The 26,074-nt window shown below is 47.7% G+C and overlaps 1 protein-coding gene across 2 annotated transcripts in view; it reads left to right on the top strand.

The window, feature by feature from the left end:
- The window catches only part of BICDL2 (BICD family like cargo adaptor 2), a 78,874-nt gene that overhangs the window by 32,535 nt on the left and 20,265 nt on the right, over nucleotides 1-26,074 (top strand). For both annotated transcript variants that reach the window (XM_068244082.1, XM_068244081.1), the window contains exon 2: nucleotides 22,137-22,439. In XM_068244082.1, the coding sequence (XP_068100183.1) occupies nucleotides 22,149-22,439 (291 nt within the window). In that variant the 5' untranslated portion in view covers nucleotides 22,137-22,148. The remainder of the gene's footprint in view (nucleotides 1-22,136; nucleotides 22,440-26,074) is intronic.

The raw sequence follows: 26,074 nt of genomic DNA, 5'->3' as shown, positions 1-26,074 counted from the left end.
CCATGTCAATCTCATCATGTCACTTCGGGTATCCTTTACCCAATCGAAAGACAATCTTTGCCATAACATGGTCATATGAGTGATCTTACAATTGATTTCCAGCTAAAATTGGTCAGAAGGATCGATCAGACATGCTGGAAAATTTCCCTCGCAAATGCTTGGTCGGGGTGTGCGCCGCTAATGTCGTTTGATATCGCGGCAACCAACATACATGAGGGGCCTACGGCTGGTATCCCCCCAAGTGTAAAAGTGTCCCACTCTGCCCGTATGCAGTGTGAAAGTCTTACCTGACCTCCTCCATGACTCCTGGCCTCCTCCGGTGCACGCCTTCACAGCAAACACCTGTACCACACGTCACTACATGAGGCTGGTGCCTCGTGTCACAACTGCTTGCTGTGACGCTGAACACCGGAGAAGGCAACGAGGAGTGCTGGTGGACAGGTGAGACTTTTAATCTCCATATCGGTAATCCCGAGTCGGGTTTGGGAGGGAAATCCGCCGCTCAGAGCGGTAACCGCGTGCCTGGGTGAGTTATATGCAGGAGCTGCTGCAGAAGTGGTATTTTTTTTTCTTGATTTTGGGGTCTAAAAGCTTGTGAAAAAAATAGCATGGCTTTTAGACCCTAAATCTGGAAATAATCATAATGCCTGGGAGGTTAATGAGCACGAGCACCTGAGGGGATATGCAGGTGCAGGACGCTATTGCAGTACTTTTTCAATTGCCAAAAAGTTATTAAGTGAAAATCTATCACCTGGAAAACCTCAATGGATAAGGACCATTCGAGTCCTCCTGGATTCGAAAGCCCATCCCTGTTTTCGGGGACTGTTTATTATTATTGAGTTTTAAAGGGCCAGCATCTTCCGTGGTGCTGTACAACAGAATACGTCTGATAATAACAATCAGAGCAGGATTATCCACAAGGCAACCTAGGCAGGTGACTGGGGCCTAGTGGGTGTGCGGGGTCTCAACTGCCACTATCTATTCCGTCTCCCACCTCAGATTGCCAAATGGACCATCAGGATGAACCGAAGCCACTACCTTGCCTAGGGCCCCATTTCCTCTTAATCCATCACTGATAACATTGATTGCATCATTCTCTAATATTTGCAGTTTACACACTACACTCAGCATTCTAAATGATTTCACAGAGCAGGCTAGTGAACGTTTGAACTTTTCTCTGCAGAAAAAAAATAAAATACAGTGACAGACACAGAGATAATAAGCCTCAAAAGACAGAGCTGACTTTGAAAGTCAGAGAGATCAGTGAAGCTCTTTTGCATAGATAACTGGAGTTTCTTTACTCTTCCTGTACTGGAAACAATATTAGACTCATGTCTCTGCTGCTAATGTTTTATTTCTTAGCTGTACTACACATACAAATCATTATATCATAAGTTTATTTTCACTTCAGATTCCCTTTAAGTGAGAGCGTTTGCTTGCCCAAAGAGGTGATTTTTTTAGGTTGTCCCTAAAAAGGGCAAGTGTGGGCGAGTAGCGGATGTGTTGAGGGAAGGAGTTTCAGAGGAGGGGAGAGGATCAAGAGAAGTCTTGTAAGCAGGAATGAGAAAAAGTGACCAGTGAGGAAGATTGGAGAATATTGTTAATTCAGCGGAAATTGCATGTTGGATGGTATCTGGAAATAAGTTTATTTAGATAAGAAGGAGCTATGTTGTGAAGAGCTTTGTAGGTGAGTGCCAGTATTCTGAATTGTACCCTTTAAGGCTACGTTTCCACTGTAGCGTCACATTTTCGTCTGCAAATAAATCGTATAAGATTTTTCTGATTGGTGAAAATTCGCATGCAAATTGTAACGCGTTTTTATGCAAATTTTTGTACGCGAAAATTCGCATTAGTTAACCCTCCTGGCGGTATGATTCCGCAAGACGTTTTTTTAAACCTCTTTTTTTTTTTTTTTTTTAGCATGTAGCTAGCCTAGCGCTAGCTACATGCTTCCCCCCTCTCTGCGACGTCCCTCCCTACCTTCTGATCGCCGCCGGCGTGCTTGCCCATAAGGAAATCCCGTTCTGAACGGGATTTCCTTGAGGGCTTCCCCGTCACCATGGTGACGAATGGAGTGACGTTATCGACGTGATCGACGTCGTGACTTCACAGGGAGTCCCGATCCACCCCATAGCGCAGCCTGCTGGCGATTGGCCAGGCTGCGCAAGAGCTATGCGGGGGGGCCCTGTATCGCGGCGGGTAGCGGCGGATCGGCGGCGACTGGCGGCGATCGCAACAAACACGCAGTTAGCAAAGTGCTAGCTGCGTATTTGAAAAAAAAATTATGCAAATCGGCCCAGCAGGGCCTGAGAAATACTCAGCGACGGCTTACCCTGTGTCCAGCACGGGGTTACCGCTAAGGAGGTTAAATATACATAATGTGCCTTGTAATAGCTTAGTCATGACTGCTGACAACTTCCTGTAACCATGGATCTAAAGCGAATTTTTTGGCAAATAACGCAAAAATTTGCATTGCCTATACAAAGCATTGTACGCGAATTGTACGCGATGTCCGAAAAAATGATACAGGACCTCAGATTTTTTTCACGCGTACGAAAATTCACATTGCATGGAAACAGCCCCATTCACTAACATTAGTTGCAAAATCAATGTGAATTTTCTGAGAGAAAAATCTGACACAAAATGCACAAGTGGAAACAAGGCCTTAGGGCTCTTTCCCACTAGAGGCAGCGATAGAAAAGGCCAAAATGCTGCCTTTGGCTGTCAGGGTTTTGGTGCGTTTTGAAGGTGGTTTAAGCCAAAACATGATTATCAATGAAATGAGAAACGCTGCGGTCAGCTTTAAAAAAGCGCCGGGTAGCTTCAAAACGCAACACTCAAAAATGTAGCGTTAAAGAGAATCTGTATTGTTAAAATCGCACAAAAGTAAACATACCAGTGCGTTAGGGGACATCTCCTATTACCCTCTGTCACAATTTCGCCGCTCTCCGCCGCATTAAAAGTGGTTAAAAACAGTTTTAAAAAGTTTGTTTATAAACAAACAAAATAGCCACCAAAACAGGAAGTAGGTTGATGTACAGTATGTCCACACATAGAAAATACATCCATACACAAGCAGGCTGTATACAGCATTCCTTTTGAATCTCAAGAGATCATTTGTGTGTTTCTTTCCCCCTGCAGCTATCTTCCACTGAAGTGTCAGGCTGTTTCTTCCTGCAGAGTGCAGACAGCTCTGCCTGTATGTGAAAGGTAAAATGAAAGTCTATGGACTATGGCCATGGCGGTAAAACGCTGAAAAAAGCCTCTAGTGCAGGCATGGGCAAACTTGGCCGTCCAGCTGTTGAGGAACTAAAAGTCCCACAATGCATTGCAGGAGTCTGACAGCCACAGTCATAACTCATAAAGGCAAATGCATTGTGGGATTTGTAGTTCCTTAACAGCTGGAGGGCCAAGTTTGCCCATGCCTGCTCTAGTGTGAAAGAGCCCTTAGGAACAGTTATTGTACAGAAACTCCTCTGGGCTCTCTGCCAAGCAGCTTGTTCTGTTCTATGGAAAGGGTGTGGGTGGCTCCTCCACTGAAGGAACGTGAACAGAATTTCTCTTTAGAACAGAGGTTGGTTGTTTGGGATGCAACATATTACTAATTCACCCTGGCCATAACAAACAGTCATTTCTAGTGTGTCTGTGTAACCTATGGGCCTGAGCACACTTTTGAAATTCATCCATCTCATATACTTATAGGCATTAGTGAAATCAGCACATTGCCAAGAACAATTCTCCTGCGAGTCATCACTGCTTTACAATCAGTGTTCCCACTCTTCTGTGCACCAGGGCACAGCATGCAAGATCTGAAAGATGAACAATCATAACAAATGAATGAAAATGTTCTCTGCTAAATGCGGAATTGTCAGCCACAAAATCAAATTCCATTTACCAACTGCTCTGTGTTTGTTATGCAGCCTGGAACCTCACCCTGCAGTGCAGGCATTCAAATATAACCATAAATGTGTCTGCTGTAATGAATCTTATCACAGTCAGCCTGGCTCTATTCTGGTACATTGCCGGGGAGCTTCTCACTGATTGACTGAGGGCAGTTCAATGTGACACGAAAAAGGAAATACAGCTCAACTGTTTGCAGAAGCTGCTGAAATACAATCTATGCTGTACTCACGTGTTTACAAAGCAAGCTAGATATGACAGTGCACTTTCTAGGAAAAAAAAAAGAGTAAGGGAGGAAATGACATCAGGATTAGCTTCTGTCAGAGGCAGTAAAGATGGAAATGCCTGGAATGGTTTTCTCTTTATTTACTATATAAAATTCATTGAAATCAAATGTGAACAATACAATACATATGTTATATAAGTAGAACAAGTATTTATCTACTTATATATATGTGTGTGTGTGTGTGGGGGGGGGGGGGGGGGGGACTGGAAGTCTGTGAAGGGATTGGTAGAGAGGAGCAGCAAGTGAGGATCTGTGGGAAGAGTGGTATGGTCTGTAGAGGTGGGAGTCTGCTGAGGAGCAGACCTGAGAGGAGGATGTGGCCCTTGTTTTGGGAATAGGGGTGATCAATAGGGATGGCCCAGCCTAGGAGAACTCACGGAGAAGCATGTGACCAGTTTGGTCAGCTGATAGATTTCTAAGGTTCTGATTTGCTGTGATGACTTCCTGGTTTAACACATGATCACGACCAGGAAATCAGAGCCTTACAAATCTATCAGCTGATCAAACTGATCACATGCTTCTCCATGAGTTCTCCTAGACAGGGCCATCCCTAATGATCAATGATATGCAAATTCTTCCGAAATTATGCACATTTTTTTGTAAACGTCTGCAGTTTGAAAATGGACCAATCAATTTAAATCCAGGTTTAAACTGATTGGTCCATTTTCAAGTTGCATAATTTGCATAAAATGTGCTTAATTTTGCATCAACTTGGATGAATTATCATATCTGTGATCATCCATATTTGGGAGTAAGGACATGCAGCAAGGCCTTCAAGGTTTGGAAGAAACGTCATCTGAACATGTTTCACCACTGCACAGATGACTGTGGGATAAAGGAGAGGTCTGAGTCATGGATAATTCTAGGGCAGCAAAACAGTGAGGTCATTAGAATGACAATACAATTTTTAAAGATAGAAGTCAGGGAGTGGAATGAAGGAAGAGGAAAGGCAATAAACTCAGTTCCCTGTGTGAGAAACTCACATACATCTCGCTATGATTTGATATGACCCAGGCTGCCCTCTAGCTGCAGATGCCGCAAATGCAATCAACCACTAATTCATTCACCTCCCAGGACTGTTTACTGTGATCTGATGTGACCCAGGCTTCCTCCTAGCTGCAAATGTTGCAATTACACAGCCACTAATTCTCACTTCTATCAGCATCCCTCAATGTGATCAGATATGGTGCAGGCTGCTGTTTAGCTGCATATGCTGCAACTACTAGTTCAGCTCCCTTCGCTATGATCTGATATTACTCATGCTGCATACAAGGTACAGATGCTACACTTGCAGTTACACAGCGTCTAATTGACATACCTCTTACTATGAGCTGTTATGACCCATGCTGCCCTCTAGGTGCAGGTGTTGCAACTGCAATCACACAACCACTAATTGGCTCACCCCTCATCGCCCCTCGCTGTGATTTGTTGTGACCCAGGCTGCCTCCTAGCTGCAGATGCTGCAAAAGCAGTCACACAAACTTTTATTCCCCACCCCTCTCACTACTGTGATCAGATGTGACTCTAAAATCTAAAGATCTGTATACACGCCAGATGACACAGCCAATAACGACCGCCTCTGCTGAGAATCCAGAATGTCTACAGCAGCCACCGACCACTCTTGACCGATTGGCTTGTGATCCGTCCTGGTGGCCAAGAGCAATGTTCTACCGACTTACCCTGGATGAGGTCATACTCACACGCCGCTCTGCCCCATCTCTATTGGCTGACATGGATTGAGCTTGTGTATGGACCATAACAGCAGGCATTTGTTAATACATAAAGTCCAGGATTGGTAGATGACGTATGATATCACAGTGTTGTTTCCCACAGAGATGTGCCAGTAGATGTCTCTGTACATTGTCCACTGTATTATCATAAGCCCTATCTAAACGATACGATTCTTTGTACAATTCGATTACGATTCTATTTACGATCTGATTAAATGCGACATGTCCGATCGAATGCCGATCGGACATGTCGGATTTAATCGGATCGTAAATAGAATCGTAATCGAATCGCACAAAGAATCGTATCGTGTAGATAGGGCTATACAATACATCACACACACTACAGGGGAGGCCAGAGCTAAATAGCTTCCAGGGTGAGGGTGTAACAATTTTGTCCTCGCTCTTTTGGGCTCAAGAACGTTATTTGTGATGTGGTATTTAGCCCTCCGGTACAGGTAGCCGGGTATAGATGTCCCAGTACAGTTAGCCAGGTATAGGTACCTCAGTATAGGTAGCCAGGTATAGGTGCCCCAATACAGGTAGCGAGGTATAGGTGCCCCAGTATAGGTAGCCAGGTATAGGTGCCCCAGTATAGGTAGCCAGGTATAGGTGCCCCAGTACAGGAAGCCAGGTATAGGTACCCCAGTACAGTTAGCCAGGTATAGGTACCTCAGTACAGTTAGCCAGGTATAGGTACCTCAGTATAGGTAGCTAGGTATAGGTGCCCCAGTACAGGTAGCCAGGTATAGGAACCCCAGTATAGGTAGCCAGGTATAGGTACCCCAGTATAGGTAGCCAGGTATAGGTACCCCAGTATAGGTAGCCAGGTATAGGTAACTCAGTATAGGTAGCCAGGTATAGGTGCCCCAGTACAGGTAGACAGGTATAGGTACCCCAGTATAGGTAGCCTGGTATAGGTGCCCCAGTACAGGTAGACAGGTATAGGTAGCCTGGTATAGGTGCCCCAGTACAGGTAGACAGGTATAGGTACCCCAGTATAGGTAGCCAGGTATAGGTGCCCCAGTACAGGTAGACAGGTATAGGTACCCCAGTATAGGTAGCCAGGTATAGGTGTCCCAGTACAGGTAGCCAGGTATAGGTACCTCAGTATAGGTAGCCAGGTATAGGTGCCCCAGTACAAGTAGCCAGGTATAGGAACCTCAGTATAGGTACCCCCAGTACAGGTAGCTAGGTATAGGTGCCCCCAGTACAGGTAGCCAGGTATAGGTACCTCAGTATAGGTAGCCAGGTATAGGTGCCCCAGTACAAGTAGCCAGGTATAGGAACCTCAGTATAGGTACCCCCAGTACAGGTAGCTAGGTATAGGTGCCCCCAGTACAGGTAGCCAGGTATAGGTACCTCAGTATAGGTAGCCAGGTATAGGTGCCCCCAGTACCGGTAGCCAGGTATAGGTGGCCCCCTCCCCTCTGTTGCAGGCTGGGGGATTACAGTAACGGAGGGGGAAGCAGCGGGCAGGCAGGTGGAAATACAGTCAGTACAATGAAAAGAAGTAAACCTAAGCAAAAGACAAAAAATAAAAAAATAGACACCTCTGTAGCACAAGAACCTTCAAAGAGGTAGAAAACATATGGTTCCCTATAAGAGGATGCAACCACATGAAGGATACAAGTCTGATTAATTTGTGGGACCTTTATACTGTATTGTATACGGTGCCCATACAGCACCCATTGTACAGATCTGCAAGGATCTCTGGTGATGTGTGTAGTAGATGTCTGTGTACATTGGCCCGCCTGTCACCACACATCACACACTGTACACACACTAGAGTGTCAGCGTCACACCTGAGCGCACCTCGCTGCACCTCTATACCGCTGACTTGTGTCTTTGTGTGGCCTCCTCTATCTCCGCCACATCACAGGCCTTTCATGTCAATTTACTGCTAAAAAGGCGGAACGTGACAGGTCCAGGCGCAGAGGGATCAGAGGCGGGAAATTCCTGGGAGGATCCGTGCATACAATAGAAAACTGTGACATGAGGATGGAAAACAGGGACACCTGAGCACATCACGCATGGCTTATGAATACAGATGTTCTTCTGCAGTTCTGTCGTTTTAAAGTGTAACTGTTGGGCATAAAATCAAAAATCAATTCTTTATTTTTATTTGGTAAACAAGTAATAAGGATGCTAACCAGGCAATCCAAAAGTAAAAAATCACTCTTAGTTTTCTTATCTATAAAACAACATTCCCCGGTTTCCCTGGCTTTTATTTGGTACATCTGCCACACAATGGAATTTGCAGGGCATGCTGGGTTGTGTTTTTTTGTTTTTTGCTTCTTTACTTTCCCCTCAGACTTAACTAATGCAGCCTGATTGGCTGAAGCCTCCTTCCATCTTGTTTTCCCCTCACACACCACTGTTCCTCTCTGATTGGCCAATATTTCTCATGCTGAGACGATGCATTTTCTATTGCAGAGTTTGGTGGGAGTGCCTGAAGACTGGTAGGAGGGCAAGCAATGCATACACAATCAAGAGAGTAAGGGAGGCCCTTTAACATTCTCTTCAACTTAACCTCCTTAGCGGTAACCCCGTGTGTGACACGGGGTAAGCCGCCGGAGGGTGCCGCTCAGGCCCTGCTGGGCCGATTTACCTAATTTTTTTTTTGCTGGACGCAGCTAGCACTTTGCTAGCTGTGCCAGCACACTGATCGCCGCCGGCCTGCGCCCGATCGCCGCTATCCGTTGCGGCGCGCGGCCCCCCCCCCCCCCAGACCCCGTGCGCTGCCTGGCCAATCAGTGCCAGGCAGCGCCGAGGGGTGGATCGGGACTCCCAATGACGTCCCGACATTGCTGACGTCATCCCGCCATGGCGACGGGGGAAGCCCTCCAGGAAATCCCGTTCTTTGAACGGGATTTCCTGATCGGAGATCGCCGAAGGCGATCGAAGCGGGCGGGGGGATGCCGCTGAGCAGCGGCTATCATGTAGCGAGCCCTGGGCTCGCTACATGATTTAAAAAAATTAAAAAAACTGCTGCGCTGCCCCCTGGCGGAATTTTTCATACCGCCAGGGGGGTTAATGTAGATCAGGCTGAGTATCCTGCATTTTTTCTTGCCTTTTCCAGGTGTACACAGACATTTGTCTTTAGTTTGGCACCAGGGGCGTTGCTAGCCCCAAAGATCAGTGACACGTGCCACTGATCTATTCTGGGGTGCCCCGGATGTCCCCCAGACAAAGTCAGAGCTGTTTTGCCTCAATGGCGGCCATGCTGTGAGCTGTGATGCATCAATAGGGGGTATGCTGGGTGCTGCGGTGCCTCTATGTAGGCATGTTAGGTGCTGTGGTGCCTTAATTGGAGTATGCAGGGAGCTGTGCTAATTCTATGGGGGCATGCTGGGAGTTGTGGTGCCTCAATGGGAGGCCGTGGGAGCACGAGAGAGGGTCCATTAGAAGGTCAGGGAATGTTATGGGGGGACTGCCAGACAACCTGGCAGCAGGCCAGCCCACTCAGCAGAAAGTCAGGTCAGCCAGCATAGAAGCCAAGTTACTCTGCCTAGTTATGTTTAAGTGGCACTACTTATTTATGCGATATGCTGCATTTATTTTTTTGTATTAATGGAGGGGGGGCTTCATTCAACATTTTGCTGAGCATTCCTACTCAGACCATGTAAATTTGGCTCCACCCATAACCACATCCACATTCTTACGTGGCCCCACCCATTTTTTGACTGGAATGTCCAAAAGTGCCCCACATCTCTCAGGATCCTTGCAACGCCCCTGTTTGGCACACAGAAAGCAGAACTCTAAAAGTCTGTTTACACGGGCCTTTAGTTGGGAGTGTGTCCTGAAAACACCTCTGATGTCTGCTGATAACATACATGCTGATTTTCATGTACTAGAATCATCTCTCTCAGTGGAATCGGGAATTAAATAATTTACATGTTGGCACACTTCACGACCCAGATCTGCAGATTACATGTGACAGAGGGACAGGTGCAAGTTATGCATGACAGCAATGACGGGACACTGGTGATAAAGCAGTGTGACAGTGAGGGGACAGCTGTGATCTGGAAGGGGACACTGTCACAGTGAGGGGACACAGTGGTGATTAGGGGGGCAGTGTGACAGTGAGGGGACAGCTGTGATCTGGAAGGGGACACTGTCACATTGAGGGGACACAGTGGTGATTAGGGGGGCAGTGTGACAGTGAGGGGACAGCTGTGATCTGGAAGGGGACACTGTCACAGTGAGGGGACACAGTGGTGATTAGGGGGGCAGTGTGACAGTGAGGGGACAGCTGTGATCTGGAAGGGGACACTGTCACAGTGAGGGGACACAGTGGTGATTAGGGGGGCAGTGTGACAGTGAGGGGACAGCTGTGATCTGGAAGGGGACACTGTCACAGTGAGGGGACACAGTGGTGATTAGGGGGGCAGTGTGACAGTGAGGGGACAGCTGTGATCTGGAAGGGGACACTGTCACAGTGAGGGGACACAGTGGTGATTAGGGGGGCAGTGTGACAGTGAGGGGACAGCTCTGATCTGGAAGGGGACACTGTCACAGTGAGGGGACACAGTGGTGATTAGGGGGGCAGTGTGACAGTGAGGGGACAGCTGTGATCTGGAAGGGGACACTGTCACAGTGAGGGGACACAGTGGTGATTAGGGGGGCAGTGTGACAGTGAGGGGACAGCTGTGATCTGGAAGGGGACACTGTCACAGTGAGGGGACACAGTGGTGATTAGGGGGGCAGTGTGACAGTGAGGGGACAGCTGTGATCTGGAAGGGGACACTGTCACAGTGAGGGGACACAGTGGTGATTAGGGGGGCAGTGTGACAGTGAGGGGACAGCTGTGATCTGGAAGGGGACACTGTCACAGTGAAGGGACACAGTGGTGATTAGGGGGGCAGTGTGACAGTGAGGGGACAGCTCTGATCTGGAAGGGGACACTGTCACAGTGAGGGGACACAGTGGTGATTAGGGGGGCAGTGTGACAGTGAGGGGACAGCTGTGATCTGGAAGGGGACACTGTCACAGTGAGGGGACACAGTGGTGATTAGGGGGGCAGTGTGACAGTGAGGGGACAGCTGTGATCTGGAAGGAGACACTGTCACAGTGAGGGGACACAGTGGTGATTAGGGGGGCAGTGTGACAGTGAGGGGACAGCTGTGATCTGGAAGGGGACACTGTCACAGTGAGGGGACACAGTGGTGATTAGGGGGGCAGTGTGACAGTGAGGGGACAGCTGTGATCTGGAAGGAGACACTGTCACAGTGAGTAGATACCAGTGGTATGGAAGGTGGCACTATCACAGTGAAGGAACTCTGGTGATACAGAAGGGGGCACTATTACAGTAAAGGAATACAGGGGATATGGGGGACAGTATGACAGTAAGGAGTAGACAGTAATATGGAAGAGGCCCTACCACAATGAGTGGTATAAATGATATAGAAGGGGACGCAGTTACAATGAGGTGATATGGGGGCATAGCCACAGTGGCCTCAATTCACTAAGCTTTATCAAACACTTTATCGAACGTTTGATAATTTACCTTAAGAGTAAAATCTAATTTTGAATTCACTAAGGTGTTATAGCTTTATCGACTTATCAATAAAACGTTTAATAAACCTATAACACCTTTGTGAATTAAAATTTTGATTTTACTCATGAGGTAAATTATCAAACGTTTGATAAAGTGTTTGATAAAGCTTAGTGAATTGAGGCCATTGTGTTGGGAGTTTGTTGCAGGCCAGAGGCAGCTCCTGTACACGTGTGAGGTATGATTATTATGTGACCTCAGGGTGGAATGAGGAAAATTCCATTGCTGACACAGATTCTCCCATCTCTCAGCTGTCAGCCTCTGGCAGGAAGGGGTTGGGGTCCGAGGGAAGACCACCCCCCATCATTCTACAGCTGCACACTTATCTCATCCATGCAGAGACAAACCATTCCGCCACACACAAGGCACCGCACTGATCTGCTCTCACTGTTTAGTCATTTCCAGCTCAACTGAAGTGGTTTTTTTTCTACTGCCTTATTCATAGCTCCCACCTGCTCTTCTGCCTGCACGGCCACCAGAACTTATCCCTCTTCTGCCTGCACAGTCACCAGCACGTATCCCTCTTCTGCCTGCACAGCCACCGGCACGTATCCCTCTTCTGCCTGCACAGCCACCAGCACGTATCCCTCTTCTGCCTGCACAGCCACCAGCACTTATCCCTCTTCTGCCTGCACAGCCACCAGCACTTAGGCCTGGTGCACACCAGAGGAGTTTTTCTGAGCGTCTTGAGTTTTTAAATCTGCTGCTAATGTTATCCTATGTGTCTGTGCACACTGGAGCAATGAGGTTTTGTAAAAAAAAACCCCATAGCATTGCATTGGGAAGAGCTTTTGAAACCTCTAAGGCCTCGTTCAGACTATACACGCTGCCGTGCGCATTTTGGCAGCGCGTATATTGTGCGACGCGCAAGAACGGTAAAAGGGCATAGACAGCCCTTCTACCGTTCCCATCATATGCGCTGCGTGGCAGCGCGATTGCGCTATTGCGTGCTGCACGCATTTTTGGTAATCGCAGCGCAGATCCCATTCATTGTAATGAATGGGATCTGCAGCGCATAGTAGCGCAGATGGCATGCAATCGGACGCATTGCGTTCCGATCGCACATCCATCTGCGCTAAATGATGTGAACGAGGCCTTAAAGCTCTTCCCAATGCAATGCTATGGGGTTTTTTACAAAACCTCATTGCTCCAGTGTGCACAGACACATAGGATAACCTTAGCAGCAGATTTAAAAACTCAAAACGCTCAGAAAAACTCCTCTGGTGTGCACCAGGCCTTATCCATCTTCTGCCTGCACAGCCTCCAGCACTAATCCCTCCTCTGCCTGCACAGCCACCAGCACTTATACCTCCTCTGCCTGCACAGCCACCAGCACTTATCCCTCTTCTGCCTGCACAGCCACCAGCACTTATCCCTTTTCTGCCTGCACAGTCACCAGCACTTATCCCTCTTCTGCCTGCACAGCCACCAGCACTTATCCCTTTTCTGCCTGCACAGCCACCAGCACTTATCCCTTTTCTGCCTGCACAGCCACCAGCACTTATCCCTCTTCTGCCTGCACAGCCACCAGCACTTATCCCTTTTCTGCCTGCACAGCCACCAGCACTTATCCCTCTTCTGCCTGCACAGCCACCAGCACTTATCCCTTTTCTGCCTGCACAGCCACCAGCACTTATCCCTCTTCTGCCTGCACAGCCACCAGCACTTATCCCTTTTCTGCCTGCACTGCCACCAGCACTCATCCCTCTTCTGCCTGCACAGCCACTAGCAGGGCCGCCATCAGAAATTTTGGGGCCCCTCACACATCATCAGGCCTGGACCCCCCCGGACCCACCCACTGGTTGCTGTGCCCACCCACTAGCCACCCCACCCCACAGCATGATGCTGCAAAAAGTGGGCGTGACCATAGCATATTGTGAGTGGAGCCAAATACTAGCAAAATACAGGTAGTCCCCAGTTAACAAATGAGATAGGGACTTGTAGGTCCGCTCTTATCCTTTATCCATTCTCTTTTGTTCTCCTCTTTTCTTCCTGTGCCTCTTCTGCCCCCCTCTGTCTCACCTCAGTTTGTGCCTCTTTTGTGTCTCTCTGTGTGATCTCATGGTCCTGTCTCGTCTCTTTTCTCACTGTGCCTCTTTTGTCCGCCTATGTTCCCAGCGCTTTGGGGGGGTTCCAGGGTCCCCAGAAGCCCTGGGCCCCTCACTGCAGTTTCAGTTGTCCCCCCCTGATGGCTGCCCTGGCCACCAGCACTTATCCCTCTTCTGCCTGCACAGCCACCACCACTTATCCCTCTTCTGCCTGCACTACCACCAGTATTTATCCCTTTTCTGCCTGAACAGCCACCAGCTCGTATCCCTCTTCTGCCTGCACAGCCACCAGAACTTATCCCTCCTCTGCCTGCACAGCCACCAGCACTTATCCCTCTTCTGCCTGCACAGCCACCAGCACTTATCTCTCTTCTGCCTGCACAGCCACCAGCACGTATCCCTCTTCTGCCTGCACAGCCACCAGAACTTATCCCTCCTCTGCCTGCACAGCCACCAGCACTTATCCCTCTTCTGCCTGCACAGCCACCAGCACTTATCCCTCTTCTGCCTGCACAGCCTCCAGCGCTTATCCCTCTTCTGCCTGCACAGCCACCAGCACCTATCCCTCTTCTGCCTCTACAGCCACCAGAACTTATCCCTCCTCTGCTTGCACAGCCACCAGCACTTATCCCTCTTCTGCCTGCACAGCCACCAGCACATATCCCTCTTCTGCCTGCACAGCCTCCAGCACTTACCCCTCTTCTGCCTGCACAGCCACCAGCACTTCTGCCTGCACAGCCACCAGAACTTAACCCTTCTCTGCCTGCACAGCCACCAGCACGTATCCCTCTTCTGCCTGCACAGCCACCAGCATGTATCCCTCTTCTGCCTGCAAAGCCACCAGCACTTATCCCTCTTCTGCCTGCACAGCCACCAGCACTTATCCCTCTTCTGCCTGCACAGCCACCAGCATTTATCCCTCTTCTTCCTGCACAGCCACCAGTACTTATCCTTCTTCTGCCTGCACAGCCACCAGCACTTATCCCTCTTCTGCCTGCACAGCCACCAGCATTTATCCCTCTTCTTCCTGCACAGCCACCAGTACTTATCCTTCTTCTGCCTGCACAGCCACCAGCACTTATCCCTCTTCTGCCTGCACAGCCACCAGCATTTATCCCTCTTCTGCCTGCACAGCCACCAGCATTTATCCCTCTTCTTCCTGCACAGCCACCAGTACTTATCCTTCTTCTGCCTGCACAGCCACCAGAACTTATCCCTCTTCTGCCTGCACAGCCTCCAGCACTTCTCCCTCTTCTGCCTGCACAGCCTCCAGCACTTCTCCCTCTTCTGCCTGCACAGCCTCCAGCACTTCTCCCTCTTCTGCCTGCACAGCCTCCAGCACTTATCCCTCTTCTGCCTGCACAGCCACCAGCATTTATCCCTCTTCTGCCTGCACACCCACCAGCATTTATCCCTCTTCTTCCTGCACAGCCACCAGCACTTATCCCTCTTCTGCCTGGACAGCCACCAGCACTTATCCCTCTTCTGCCTGCACAGCCACCAGTACTTATCCCTCTTCTGCCTGCACTACCTCCGGTACTTATCCCTCTTCTGCCTGCACTACCTCCGGTACTTATCCCTCTTCTGCCTGCACTACCTCCGGTACTTATCCCTTTTCTGCCTGCACAGCCACCAGCACGTATCCCTCTTCTGCCTGCACAGCCACCAGCACGTATCCCTCTTCTGCCTACACAGCCACCAGCACTTATCCCTTTTCTGCCTGCACTGCCACCAGCTCGTATCCCTCTTCTGCCTGCACAGCCAGGAGCACTTATCCCTCTTCTACCTGCACAGCCACCAGCACGTATCCCTCTTCTGCCTACACAGCCACCAGCACTTATCCCTTTTCTGCCTGCACAGCCACCAGCACTTACCCCTCTTCTGCCTGCACAGCCACCAGAACTTATCCCTCCTCTGCCTGAACAGCCACCAGCACTTATCCCTCTTCTGCCTGCACAGCCACCAGCTCGTATTCCTCTTCTGCCTGCACAGCCACCAGCACTTATCCCTCTTCTGCCTGCACAGCAACCAGCACTTATACCTCTTCTGCCTGCACAGCCACCAGAACTTATCCCTCCTCTGCCTGCAAAGCCACCAGCACTTATCCCTCTTCTGCCTACACAGCCACCAGCACTTCTCCCTCTTCTGCCTGAACAGCCACCAGCACTTATCCCTCTTCTGCCTGCACAGCCACCAGCATTTATCCCTCTTCTTCCTGCACAGCCTCCAGCACGTATCCCTCTTCTGCCTGCACAGCCACCAGCACTTATCCCTCTTCTTCCTGCACAGCCTCCAGCACGTATCCCTCTTCTGCCTGCACAGCCACCAGCACTTATCCCTCTTCTTCCTGCACAGCCTCCAGCACGTATCCCTCTTCTGCCTGCACAGCCACCAGCACTTATCCCTCTTCTGCCTGCACAGCCCCCAGCATTCATCCCTCTTCTGCCTGCACAGCCACCAGCACTTATCCCTCTTGTGCATGCACTGCCACCAGCACTTATCTCTCTTCTGCCTGCACAGCCTCCAGCACTTATCCCTCTTCTGCCTGCACTACCACCAGCACTTACCCCTCCTGTGCCTGCACAGTCACCAGCACATATCCCTCTCATGCCTGCACAGCCCCCAGCATGTATCCCTCTTCTGCCTGCACAGCCACCAGCACAATATATATCACCTTCTCAGTTTACAAAACTACCTTTCACTTATCCCTGTTGTGTCTGTATAGGCACCTAGCACTTAACCCCCTATCTGTCTGCACATCCACTAAACATTTATCTTCTTCTCTGCCTGCACAGCTACCTAGAGCAGAGCTGATCGCCTTCTCCGTATTCAAAGCTAATTACTTATTTCCTTCTCTACCTTTGCACACCTTCACACCATAATAAATCCCACAGATCCCTTCTGTACTTGCAAAAGGATGTCAACTCCACACTACACTGGTTCCTAACAGACACACACTTGTTATACATAGAGTGTATGGTAGCCCAGCTAGCAGTGTGTCATTGTACCTGTCCAATGCATTTTGCATGTAGGAACACTTGGGCCTATTCTATACCTCCCAACATTTTGAGATAAGAAAGAGGAACACTTTAAGACACGCCCCTGCCATGCCTCTAACCACGCCCCCACCACACCCCTATCAGACATATCACAAAGAAATGTTGTTTTATTATTCACTAGCTGATTGCCCGGCGTTGCCCGGTTATGTATTTGGTTGGTGTTGGCTCCGCCCACTTTTCTAACCCTAACACACAATGACTCAATGACCTAGTTTGTGAGCTTTGCATTGTTTGGCATCAATAATTTGCAGTGAAATGAAACAGATCTGATTGGCTGTGGCTCCACCCTCTTTTGATTTTGAACCCCAGTCACCAAATGACCAACTGTAGCAGGTTTTAAGCTTGTGTCCTTAACAGTGCAAGAATGGCAGCAATTGAATATTCCCCTTGAAAAGCAATAAATGAATTTGGATTGGCTTTTGTAGGCTCCACCCTCTTTTATGAATATTAATCCCAGTCACCCAGTGACCAACTGTGCAAAGTTTGAGAACCCTGCCATTAACAGTGTAAGAATGGCTGCAGTTTACATTTTCCCAGTGAAATTTCTATTTGTCTCCACCCACTGATGACCCAGCATTGCCTGGGTATGTATTTGGCTGGTGTTGGCTATGTCCACTTTTTGTAACAGTAACAGACAATTACTTAATTACTCAGTGACCAAATTTGTGAGCTTTGCAGTCTTTGGCATCAATAATTTGCGTTGAAAAGAAACAAATCTGATGGGCTGTTTGTGTCTCCACCCCTTTTCTACATTTGAACCCCAGTCACCCAATAAATAACTGTACCCAGTTTGGGGCTTGTGCCATTAACAGTGCAAGAATGACAGTAATGAAATACTCCCCTTCAAAATCAATAGATTAATTCTGATTGGCTTTTTTTTTTTTTTTTTTTTTCACAATAATTTTTATTGAAAAAATTTTCAGCATACAAGTTATGTAAGTATCCAATGGCATAGTATATAATATATATATAACAAATAACAAATAAACAATATATAAGAAGTTCTCCACATAAGCATATACATTTCACTAGAAAAATATAGCTCAGTTGTACAACCAGCTTGTTATAAGTTAAATATAACTGTGAAATAAATTTGCATCTTATAATCATGTTATAGAGTAAAGAAGAAATTAAAAAAAAAAAAAAATTCAATAATACTGCAAGATTATAAATCCGCATAAATTCGCATAAAATCCGCATAAAGATGCAAAATCCGCATCAAGATGCGTAAATATAATGCTACCATGCGAAATTTTGCGTTAGGATTCAGAAAACCTCAAAGTTGCGCGAAAATGTCTGATTGGCTTTTGTAGGCTCCATCCACTTTTATGAATAATAGCTGAAGAATCGGCGTTACCCGGGTATGTATTTGGCTGGTGTTAGCTCCGGACACTTTTTCTAACCCTAACACACAAATACTCAATGACCAAGTTTGTGAGCTTTGGGGTCTTTGTCATCAATAATTTGTATATTCCCATAGAAATTAAACAAATCAGATTGGCTGTTTGTGGCTCTGCCCCTCTCCGGCATTTGAACCCCAGTCACCCAATGACCAACTGTAGCAGGTTTGAGGCATCTGCTATTAATAGAGCAAAAATGGAAGCAATTTGAATATTCCCCTTGAAAATCAACAGGTGAATTTTGATTGGCTATTATAGGCTCCACCCACTTCCCATAATATTAATCTCAGTCACCCAGTGACCATCTGGGCAAAGTTTGAGAACCCTGCCATTAACAGTGTAAGAATGGCTGCAGTTTATATTTTCCTAGTGAAATTTGTTTTTGGCTCCGCCCAATTTTTGTAACCTTGACACACAGTCACTCAATGACCAAGTTTGTGAGCTCGGGGGTCCTTGGCTTCAATAATTTGTAATTTACCAGTGAGATGAAACAAATCTGATTGGCTGTTTGTAGCCCCACACCTTTTCTGAATTTGAACCCCAGTGACCCAATGACCAACTGTACCAGGTTTGAGGCTTGTGCCACTAACAGTGCAAGAATGGAAGCAATTTAAATATTCCCCTTGAAAATCAAAAGGTGAATTTTGATTTTCTTTTTAGGCTCCACCCACTTTTTTGAATATTAATCCCAGAAAATCCCAGTGACCAAGTTTTAAGCTTTTGGGTTTCTTCCATCAAAATTGTGTGAATGGAAGCAGTTTATCCAGTAAAGTAATCTGATTGGCTGTTTGTGGCTCCACCCCTTAAGTGCATTTGAACCCCAGCCACTTCATGACCGACTGTAGCTGGTTTGAGGCTTCTGCCATTATTAGTGTAAGAGTAGCAGCAGTTTCAATATTTCCCTTAAAAATCAATAGGTGAATTTTGATTGGCTGTTGTAGGTTCCACCCACTTTCCTGAATATTAATCCCATTCATCCATTGACCAACTATGTCACGTTTGAGAACCCTGCCAATAACAGAATGGCTGAAATCAATCTAACAAATCTGATTAGCTGTTTGTGGCTCCGCCCCCTTTAGTGAATTTGGACCCCAGTCACCTATCAGCTAAGAGGCCTCTGCCATTAACAGTGTAAGAATAATAGCAATGTAAATATTCCCCTTGAAAATCAATAGGTGAAATTTGATTGGCTGTTGTTGGCTCCACCCACATTTCTGAATATTAATCCCAGTCACCCAGTGGCCCACTGTGTCAAGTTTGGGAACCCCGTCATTAACAGTGTAAGAATGGCTGCAGTTTATATTTTCCCCTGGAATAAAATGTAGTTGTTGGCTCCGCCCACTTTTTCTAACCTTAACATACAGTCACTCAATGATCAAGTTTATGAGCTTTGGGCTTTTGGTATCAATTACTTGTATATTCCCATTGAAATTAAACATATCTGATTGGCTGTTTGTGGCTCCGCCCCCTTTCCAAATTTGAACCCCAGTCACCCAGTGACTAACAGTACCAGGTTTGAAGCATCTGCTATTAACAGTGTAAGAATGGCAGCAATGTAAATATTCCCTTTGAAAATCAACAGGTGAATTTTAATTGGCTGTTGTAGGCTCCACCCACTCTCTTGAATATTCATCCCATTCACCCAGTGACCAACTGTGCAAAGTTTGAGAACCCTGCCAGAAACAGTGTAAGAATGGCTGCAGTTTATATTTTCCTAGTGAACTTTATTTTTTGGCTCCGCCCACTTTTTGTAACCTTGACACACAGTCACTCAACGACCAAGTTTGTGAGCTTTCAGGTTCCTGGCATCAAAAATGTGTGAATGGAAGCAGTTTATCCAGCAAGGAAATCTGATTGGCTGTTTGTGGCCCTGCCCCTTTAGTGGATTTTGACCCCAGTCATCCAATGACCAACTGTACCAGGCTTGAAGCCTCTGCCACTAACAGTGTAAGAATGGCAGCAGTTTTAATATTCCCCTTGAAAATCAATAGGTGAATTTTGATTGGCTGTAGTAGGCTCCACCCACTTTCTTGAATCTTAATCGCATTCACCCAGTGACCAACTGTGGCAAGTTTGAGAACCCTGCGATTAACATTCTAAGAATGGCTGCAGTTTACATTTTTCCATTTAAAATGAATGGCTGAAATTTGATTGGCTGTGTTATGCTCCTCCCACTTTTCCTGGATTTGTAACCTCGGTCACCAGGTGACCACCTGTGCCAAATGTGGGGACTGTGGCTTGATTACTGTGAGAATGGCAGCCTTTTACATTTTTTCCATTGACTTGAATGTGTGAAATCTGATTAGCTGCTTGTAGCTCCGCCCAGGTGTGCAGGGGGGACGCGAGACCCCCAGAACATATCATCCCAGGTAGTAAGGGATCTGTATACCAAGTTTCGTTCAAATCGGTCAAGCCGTTTTCGCGTGATCGCGGCACCTACATACACATACATACATACACACATCCGATTTTATATATATAGATACCACACTAGTCCTTTCAGTCATCAGTTGTTTTCATATTAACATTTAAAAATAATAAACATATCAATTTAAATGATGGGAAGAAAGTTTACAGTCAGTAAATTACATTTTTTTACTGTAGAAAATACATAGATGTATACATGAGTCCTGAAAGAGGGACAAATGAGGAGGAAAGAGGGACAGAGGGATTTGGTTCCCAAAGAGAGACTGTCCCTCTGAAAAAGGGACAGTTGGGAGCTAAGCTATTCACAAACCAACAGTAAAATTGCTGTTCGCATGTTGTGTAAATATTGCAATTTACGTCACTTACGCAAAGTGTGTTATGCCATTTGCGTAATGCACATTATCGTAGTTTGAAGTGGAATCTGCATCCTTGTGGAAGGTAACAACCCAAAACTTTATTTAGGCTACGGCATGATTGATAAAATGGACGTGAGGTACTGAGATGGCTTTCAGAAAAGGCCCCAAAGGCACGGGCCTTGGGCGGCAGTTGACAAGGGGCGGCTGGGCATGGAAATGGGATTGCTGCATATGAAACAAAAGGCTAGAAAATGGAATACAGGGGTTGCAAATAAGAAGCAACACGTGGTAATAGGGAGCTGCTGCATGAGAGATCTTTACATTAATGAAGGAAGCTGCTGTACATACAGGTTAGACATAGAAGAGGGGGCAGCCGAAGGAATAGGACAGGGGTGCTGCACATGGAAGGGTAGCCACAAGAAAGCTGGCCTAGTATCATGTATAAAACAGGCACAGGTGAGGTCTGAAACATGTTAGCCATTTTATTTGCCTTGTGGTTACATAGGTTTTGGAACGTTCCCCTCCACAAGTGTGCGGATTCCACTGCACCTTGTATCTTGCTGTCCTGGTTCCAGCACCTTTAGGCCTCGTTTCCATCTATGCGCTTCTGTCCGCTTTTCAGCAACATGTATCAATCTGTAACATTGATGTGCTGATAAAAAGCGGATAGAAGCGCACTAAAGTGGAAACAAGGCCTTAGATGGGGTGATAGAGTGTAGCAGTTTCCTTGCACATCACAGTAGTAATGCGTATATTGTGCACATAACACGGGATATGCTGTTTGGCCAATGCACACTGTTTCACTTGCGTATGTACCAGTGAAATGACTGTGCGCTGTCTGTGCATCACACACAATTGCTCACTACCAGTTCAAACAATTTCCTACCTTTATTTGGTCAGCAGGCACCAGTCAGCCAATCAGGTGTACTGTCATACACCCTTTGCCTGCCATACCAAATCTAGCAGGAATTGCATAAATTAGGTAGCATTCAGGTGGGAGGCTTCGGCTGGACGTAATTGTAGATTACATCTTTTACAGCGACCGCCACATGTAGGCATCTCCCACACAGTCCCCTCCCTAACCACTCACCTGTCAACCGCATTCTGGAAGCTGCAAAAAATAAATTTAAAATCACAAACACTGGTTCGCACGACAGCCAGGGGGCCCCAGTCTCTCTCACTGGCTTAGGCCCCCAAACCACCATGCGATACCCAGAGGGAAGTGCGGGTGGGCCCTGGATCTCTGTCTCTGTTCGCTGTCTGTGCATGGCAGCTGTACCACTGCTTCCTGAATATGCCACACTGTATTTGTGATTCTCTTCCTGTGTTCAGTATGGACCATGTGACCAACCTTTGTCTCTTGTCTCCTCCTCCAGCCGTGACAGCCAATGACGTCGGGAGAAGCGGAGAACCATGCTGGGGTGCTCCGGGGCTGGAATGGAAATCTCCCCTCCCCCAGCATGGAGGAAGACTTCTACCCCTTTCTGCTGGAGAGGAGGACCTCGTACCTGGGGGAGGATGAGGAGGTGCAGGTGGAGGAGGACCTGAACCTAGTGCTGGAGCAGAAGGACAAGGACCTCCTCCTGGCAGCTGAGCTGGGAAAGGCTTTACTGGAGAGGAATGAGCATCTGGAGAGGGTGAGGGAGGCGCTGGAGGAGGAGCTCAGAGAGACCCATGAGGTAAGGATAGGGCAGCTGCGAGAGCATTTCACCAGTGGAGTTTCTTGGATTGATTCACTTTTGGCAGCAACACCTCCCTGCCATGGTTTTTAGGCTTTGCACCCCCTCCTCCATAGGCCTCAATTCACTAAGGGCAGTTTGGTAAAATAATTTAGGTCAGTGAAATACAGCATTTTATATTTTACACTAATGCGGTAGAAGTTTAGTAATATACCAAGAAAAAACATGCTTCCATTGACTAAGCCCCACTCGGTAAGTCTCACCAGCTGTGGAGCAGGTCAGGCAAGAAGCAGTGAGTTTTACCACAAGTGGTGTGCATGAGTTGGTTTTTTTTCTGTCCAGTGTATCCCCGGCATCCCTTTAGATGTGCTGCAGCTACCAGAGGAAGCTCTTCTGTATACCAGGATACAGATATGCACAACTAAAGGGATACAGAGAAGTATTTTTAAACGTCTTCTTCTCCTGCTCTGCCATTCTGAAGTCCCTCCCTCCAGAGTAACGGATCAAATGGGGTGAGAAGCAGGGCTGTGTGGCTCTCCCTGTTGGCTGCCTGGTTCTGCCTATTGGCTGTCTGCTACATCTGTCAATGGTATACTATATCAATTTTTTACACAGATGTCTGTGTATCAATGCAAATCTTTATTATTGCACATGCTGCATACAAATACCCTCAACCCCCATTAAAATGGCCTAATTCCTAATTAGGTTGTATACTTTTTGAGCCATACACAGCCAGCTGTGTAATGTACTCAACCACTTTCACACCGCACTCAACCTGAAAGTTCGCACTACTCCAGGGAGCAATTCAATTTCTGCAGCTGCCAGTTGATTGCCCTTACATATTGCAAAGTCTCAGTTTGAAGTGCAGTTCATTCCCACAGCATCAGCTTAGTTGCTATATATTAGCCTTAAATTCATTGGCTATGCAGTACCACCCAAAGACAGCCCAATTTGTGGCAAAAAAAGACAATGTATAGATCATTTAGGTGTGATAAGTAGTGATAAAGTTATAAAGTTATTGGCGAATGAATGGGAGGAATGATAAAATATGAAAATTGCTCTGGTCCATAAGGGGAAATAAACTGGTCAAGTCCAAGAAAGATAGACAAATCCAGAAGGACACCAACCCTTCCCAAGCCCTGTGTGCTCAGGCTCAGAAGCACCAACCAATCAGATGCAGGTCAGTGACTTCATGTACCATAAACTCCCCCCTGCCTTGGACATGGGAATGGCTGCTTCCATGAGAGTTGTGACTCTGTGTGACTCAGTAATACATTTGCATGCAGACGTATGTACAGCTTCCAGGCAAAGAGTTATATGGCCCGGCAGCGGGGTTGGGCTGCCTCACCCATTTGTCTTTTCTACAAGATGTTCGTGTGTCGCGCTGATTTGTGAATTTTATGGAAGAAAATGAGACATTTGCATTTACAGCACGGCCCACTATAAAAAGAGATCCGCAAAATGCAAGGACGCTGGCAACATAATGTAAATTGCGTTAAAGGGAACCAGAGATGAATAAGGAAAAAGATTTTATATATATTTTCTCCCACGCCGCCGTCCTCCGCTGCCCGCAGCTACGAGAACCGGGTCCCCACACTTCCGTCAGTCAGAGCCAGTCTAGCGTAATGGCCCATACTCACGGGCTACAAATGTCGCCGCAACACGCGGCGCACGCGTGTTGCAGCGACAGGTCGCCCGTGAGTATGCGGCGTTGCGCGGGCGCGCACCCCGAACCGTCGCTCATCGCTGATGTCGCCGGGCGATTGAACCGCACAATCGCCTGCCGACAGTCGCCGCCGCAACTCCGCCGGAACTGTCGCTGGTCCGCGTGAGTACGCGGACTAGCGACAGCAACAAGATAAGAAATGCATTGGGCTTCCGGCGGGGGGAGGAGCAACAGCGACAGCTTCCGCCGCATCAGTTGCCAGGTCCCTCCGCCGTGTGTATACGGAGGGACCTGGCGACGAGCTGTCGATGGCCTGTCGCACACACGCTCACGTGTGCTGGCGACAGGCCAAAAAGTTGCCCGTGAGTATGGGCCATTAGAGAAGTGCATTGTTTGCGTATCTCTCCAGCAGCTGCTGGAGAGATACGTAGAGGGCGCACTTCTGCGTAGGCTTGCTCCGATGACATCAGTGACGGGACGCGGTTCTCGTAGCTGCGGGCAGCAGAGGATGGCGGCGTGGGAGCGATCCAGGCGGATGGAGCTGGAGGAAGCCCCAGGTAAGTATAAAATCTTTTTCCTTATTCATCTCTGGTTCCCTTTAACCTCCCCGGCGTTCTATTGAGATCGCCAGGGAGGCTGCGGGAGGGGTTTTTTTTTAATTAAAAAAAAACTATTTCACATGCAGCCAACTGAAAGTTGGCTGCATGAAAGCCCACTAGAGGGCGCTCCGGAGGCGTTCTTCCGATCGCCTCCGGCGCCCAGAATAAACAAGGAAGGCCGCAATGAGCGGCCTTCCTTGTTTTGCTTAGATCGTCGCCATAGCGACGAGCGGAGTGACGTCATGGACGTCAGCCGACGTCCTGACGTCAGCCGCCTCCGATCCAGCCCTTAGCGCTGGCCGGAACTTTTTGTTCCGGCTGCGCAGGGCTCAGGCGGCTGGGGGGACCCTCTTTCGCCGCTGCTCGCGGCGAATCGCCGCAGAGCGGCGGCGATCAGGCAGCACACGCGGCTGGCAAAGTGCCGGCTGCGTGTGCTGCACTTTATTTGAAGAAAATCGGCCCAGCTGAGCTCGTCCATACCGCTCAGGAGGTTAAGGGATGTTTTCCTTGCATTTTGCAATCTGATTGTGATCAGATTGCAAAGTGCTATGTACACTTTAAACTGATGGAAACCAGTGATATGGGGTACCCAGTTGTGTTATGGAGACCCAGAACCCCATGTATGATTCTGTATCTAGTGTGGTTTGGAGAGAAGTGATTGGATGATCATCCAGCTATGTTATGAAGATCCAGAACCAAAATATATGGACCTGTCTGGTTCTGTATATGGAGTACCCAGTCATGTTATGGAGACCCAGAACCACCAGGATTAGAACAGTAGGATTCTTTAAAGTGTCAGGCTTGGAAGAGTATTATTATATTTAAAATGTATTTAGCGCAGATATCTTCTGCAGTGCTGTACAGAGTATATATAGTCTTGTCACTAACTGTCCCTCAGAGGAACTTACTTAGTCATATGCCCATCATAGCCGGGGACCAATTTTTAGGGGGCAGCCAATTAACATATGTTTTTGGGATGTGAAGGGAAACCGGAGTGCCTGGAGGAAACCCACCCAGAGACAGGGAGAACAAACAAGCTCCTTGTAGATAATGCCCTGGCTGGAGTTAGAACTGGAGACCCAGCGCTGCAAGGCAAGAGCGCTAATCACTACTCCTCTGTCCTGCCTGGGGGAGTAGTAAGACGAGGTACCCAGTTATGTTATGGAGACCCAGGACCACTGAGTATGGATCCATATGACTCTAAAAGTGTTAAAGGCTTAGAAAAGCAGTGATAAAGGGGGCACAGTTATGTTATGGAGACCTAGAACCACCAGATATGAAGCTATATAACCCTATATGTGGTGAGGCTTGGGGAAGCAGTGATAGAGGGGAACCAGTTATGTTATGGAGACCAGGAACATCCAGATATA

Source organism: Hyperolius riggenbachi, chromosome 7 (genome assembly GCF_040937935.1).
Source record: "Hyperolius riggenbachi isolate aHypRig1 chromosome 7, aHypRig1.pri, whole genome shotgun sequence".
In the NCBI taxonomy this organism is placed as follows: domain Eukaryota; kingdom Metazoa; phylum Chordata; class Amphibia; order Anura; family Hyperoliidae; genus Hyperolius; species Hyperolius riggenbachi.
This window is presented reverse-complemented; position numbering and strand designations above follow the sequence as displayed.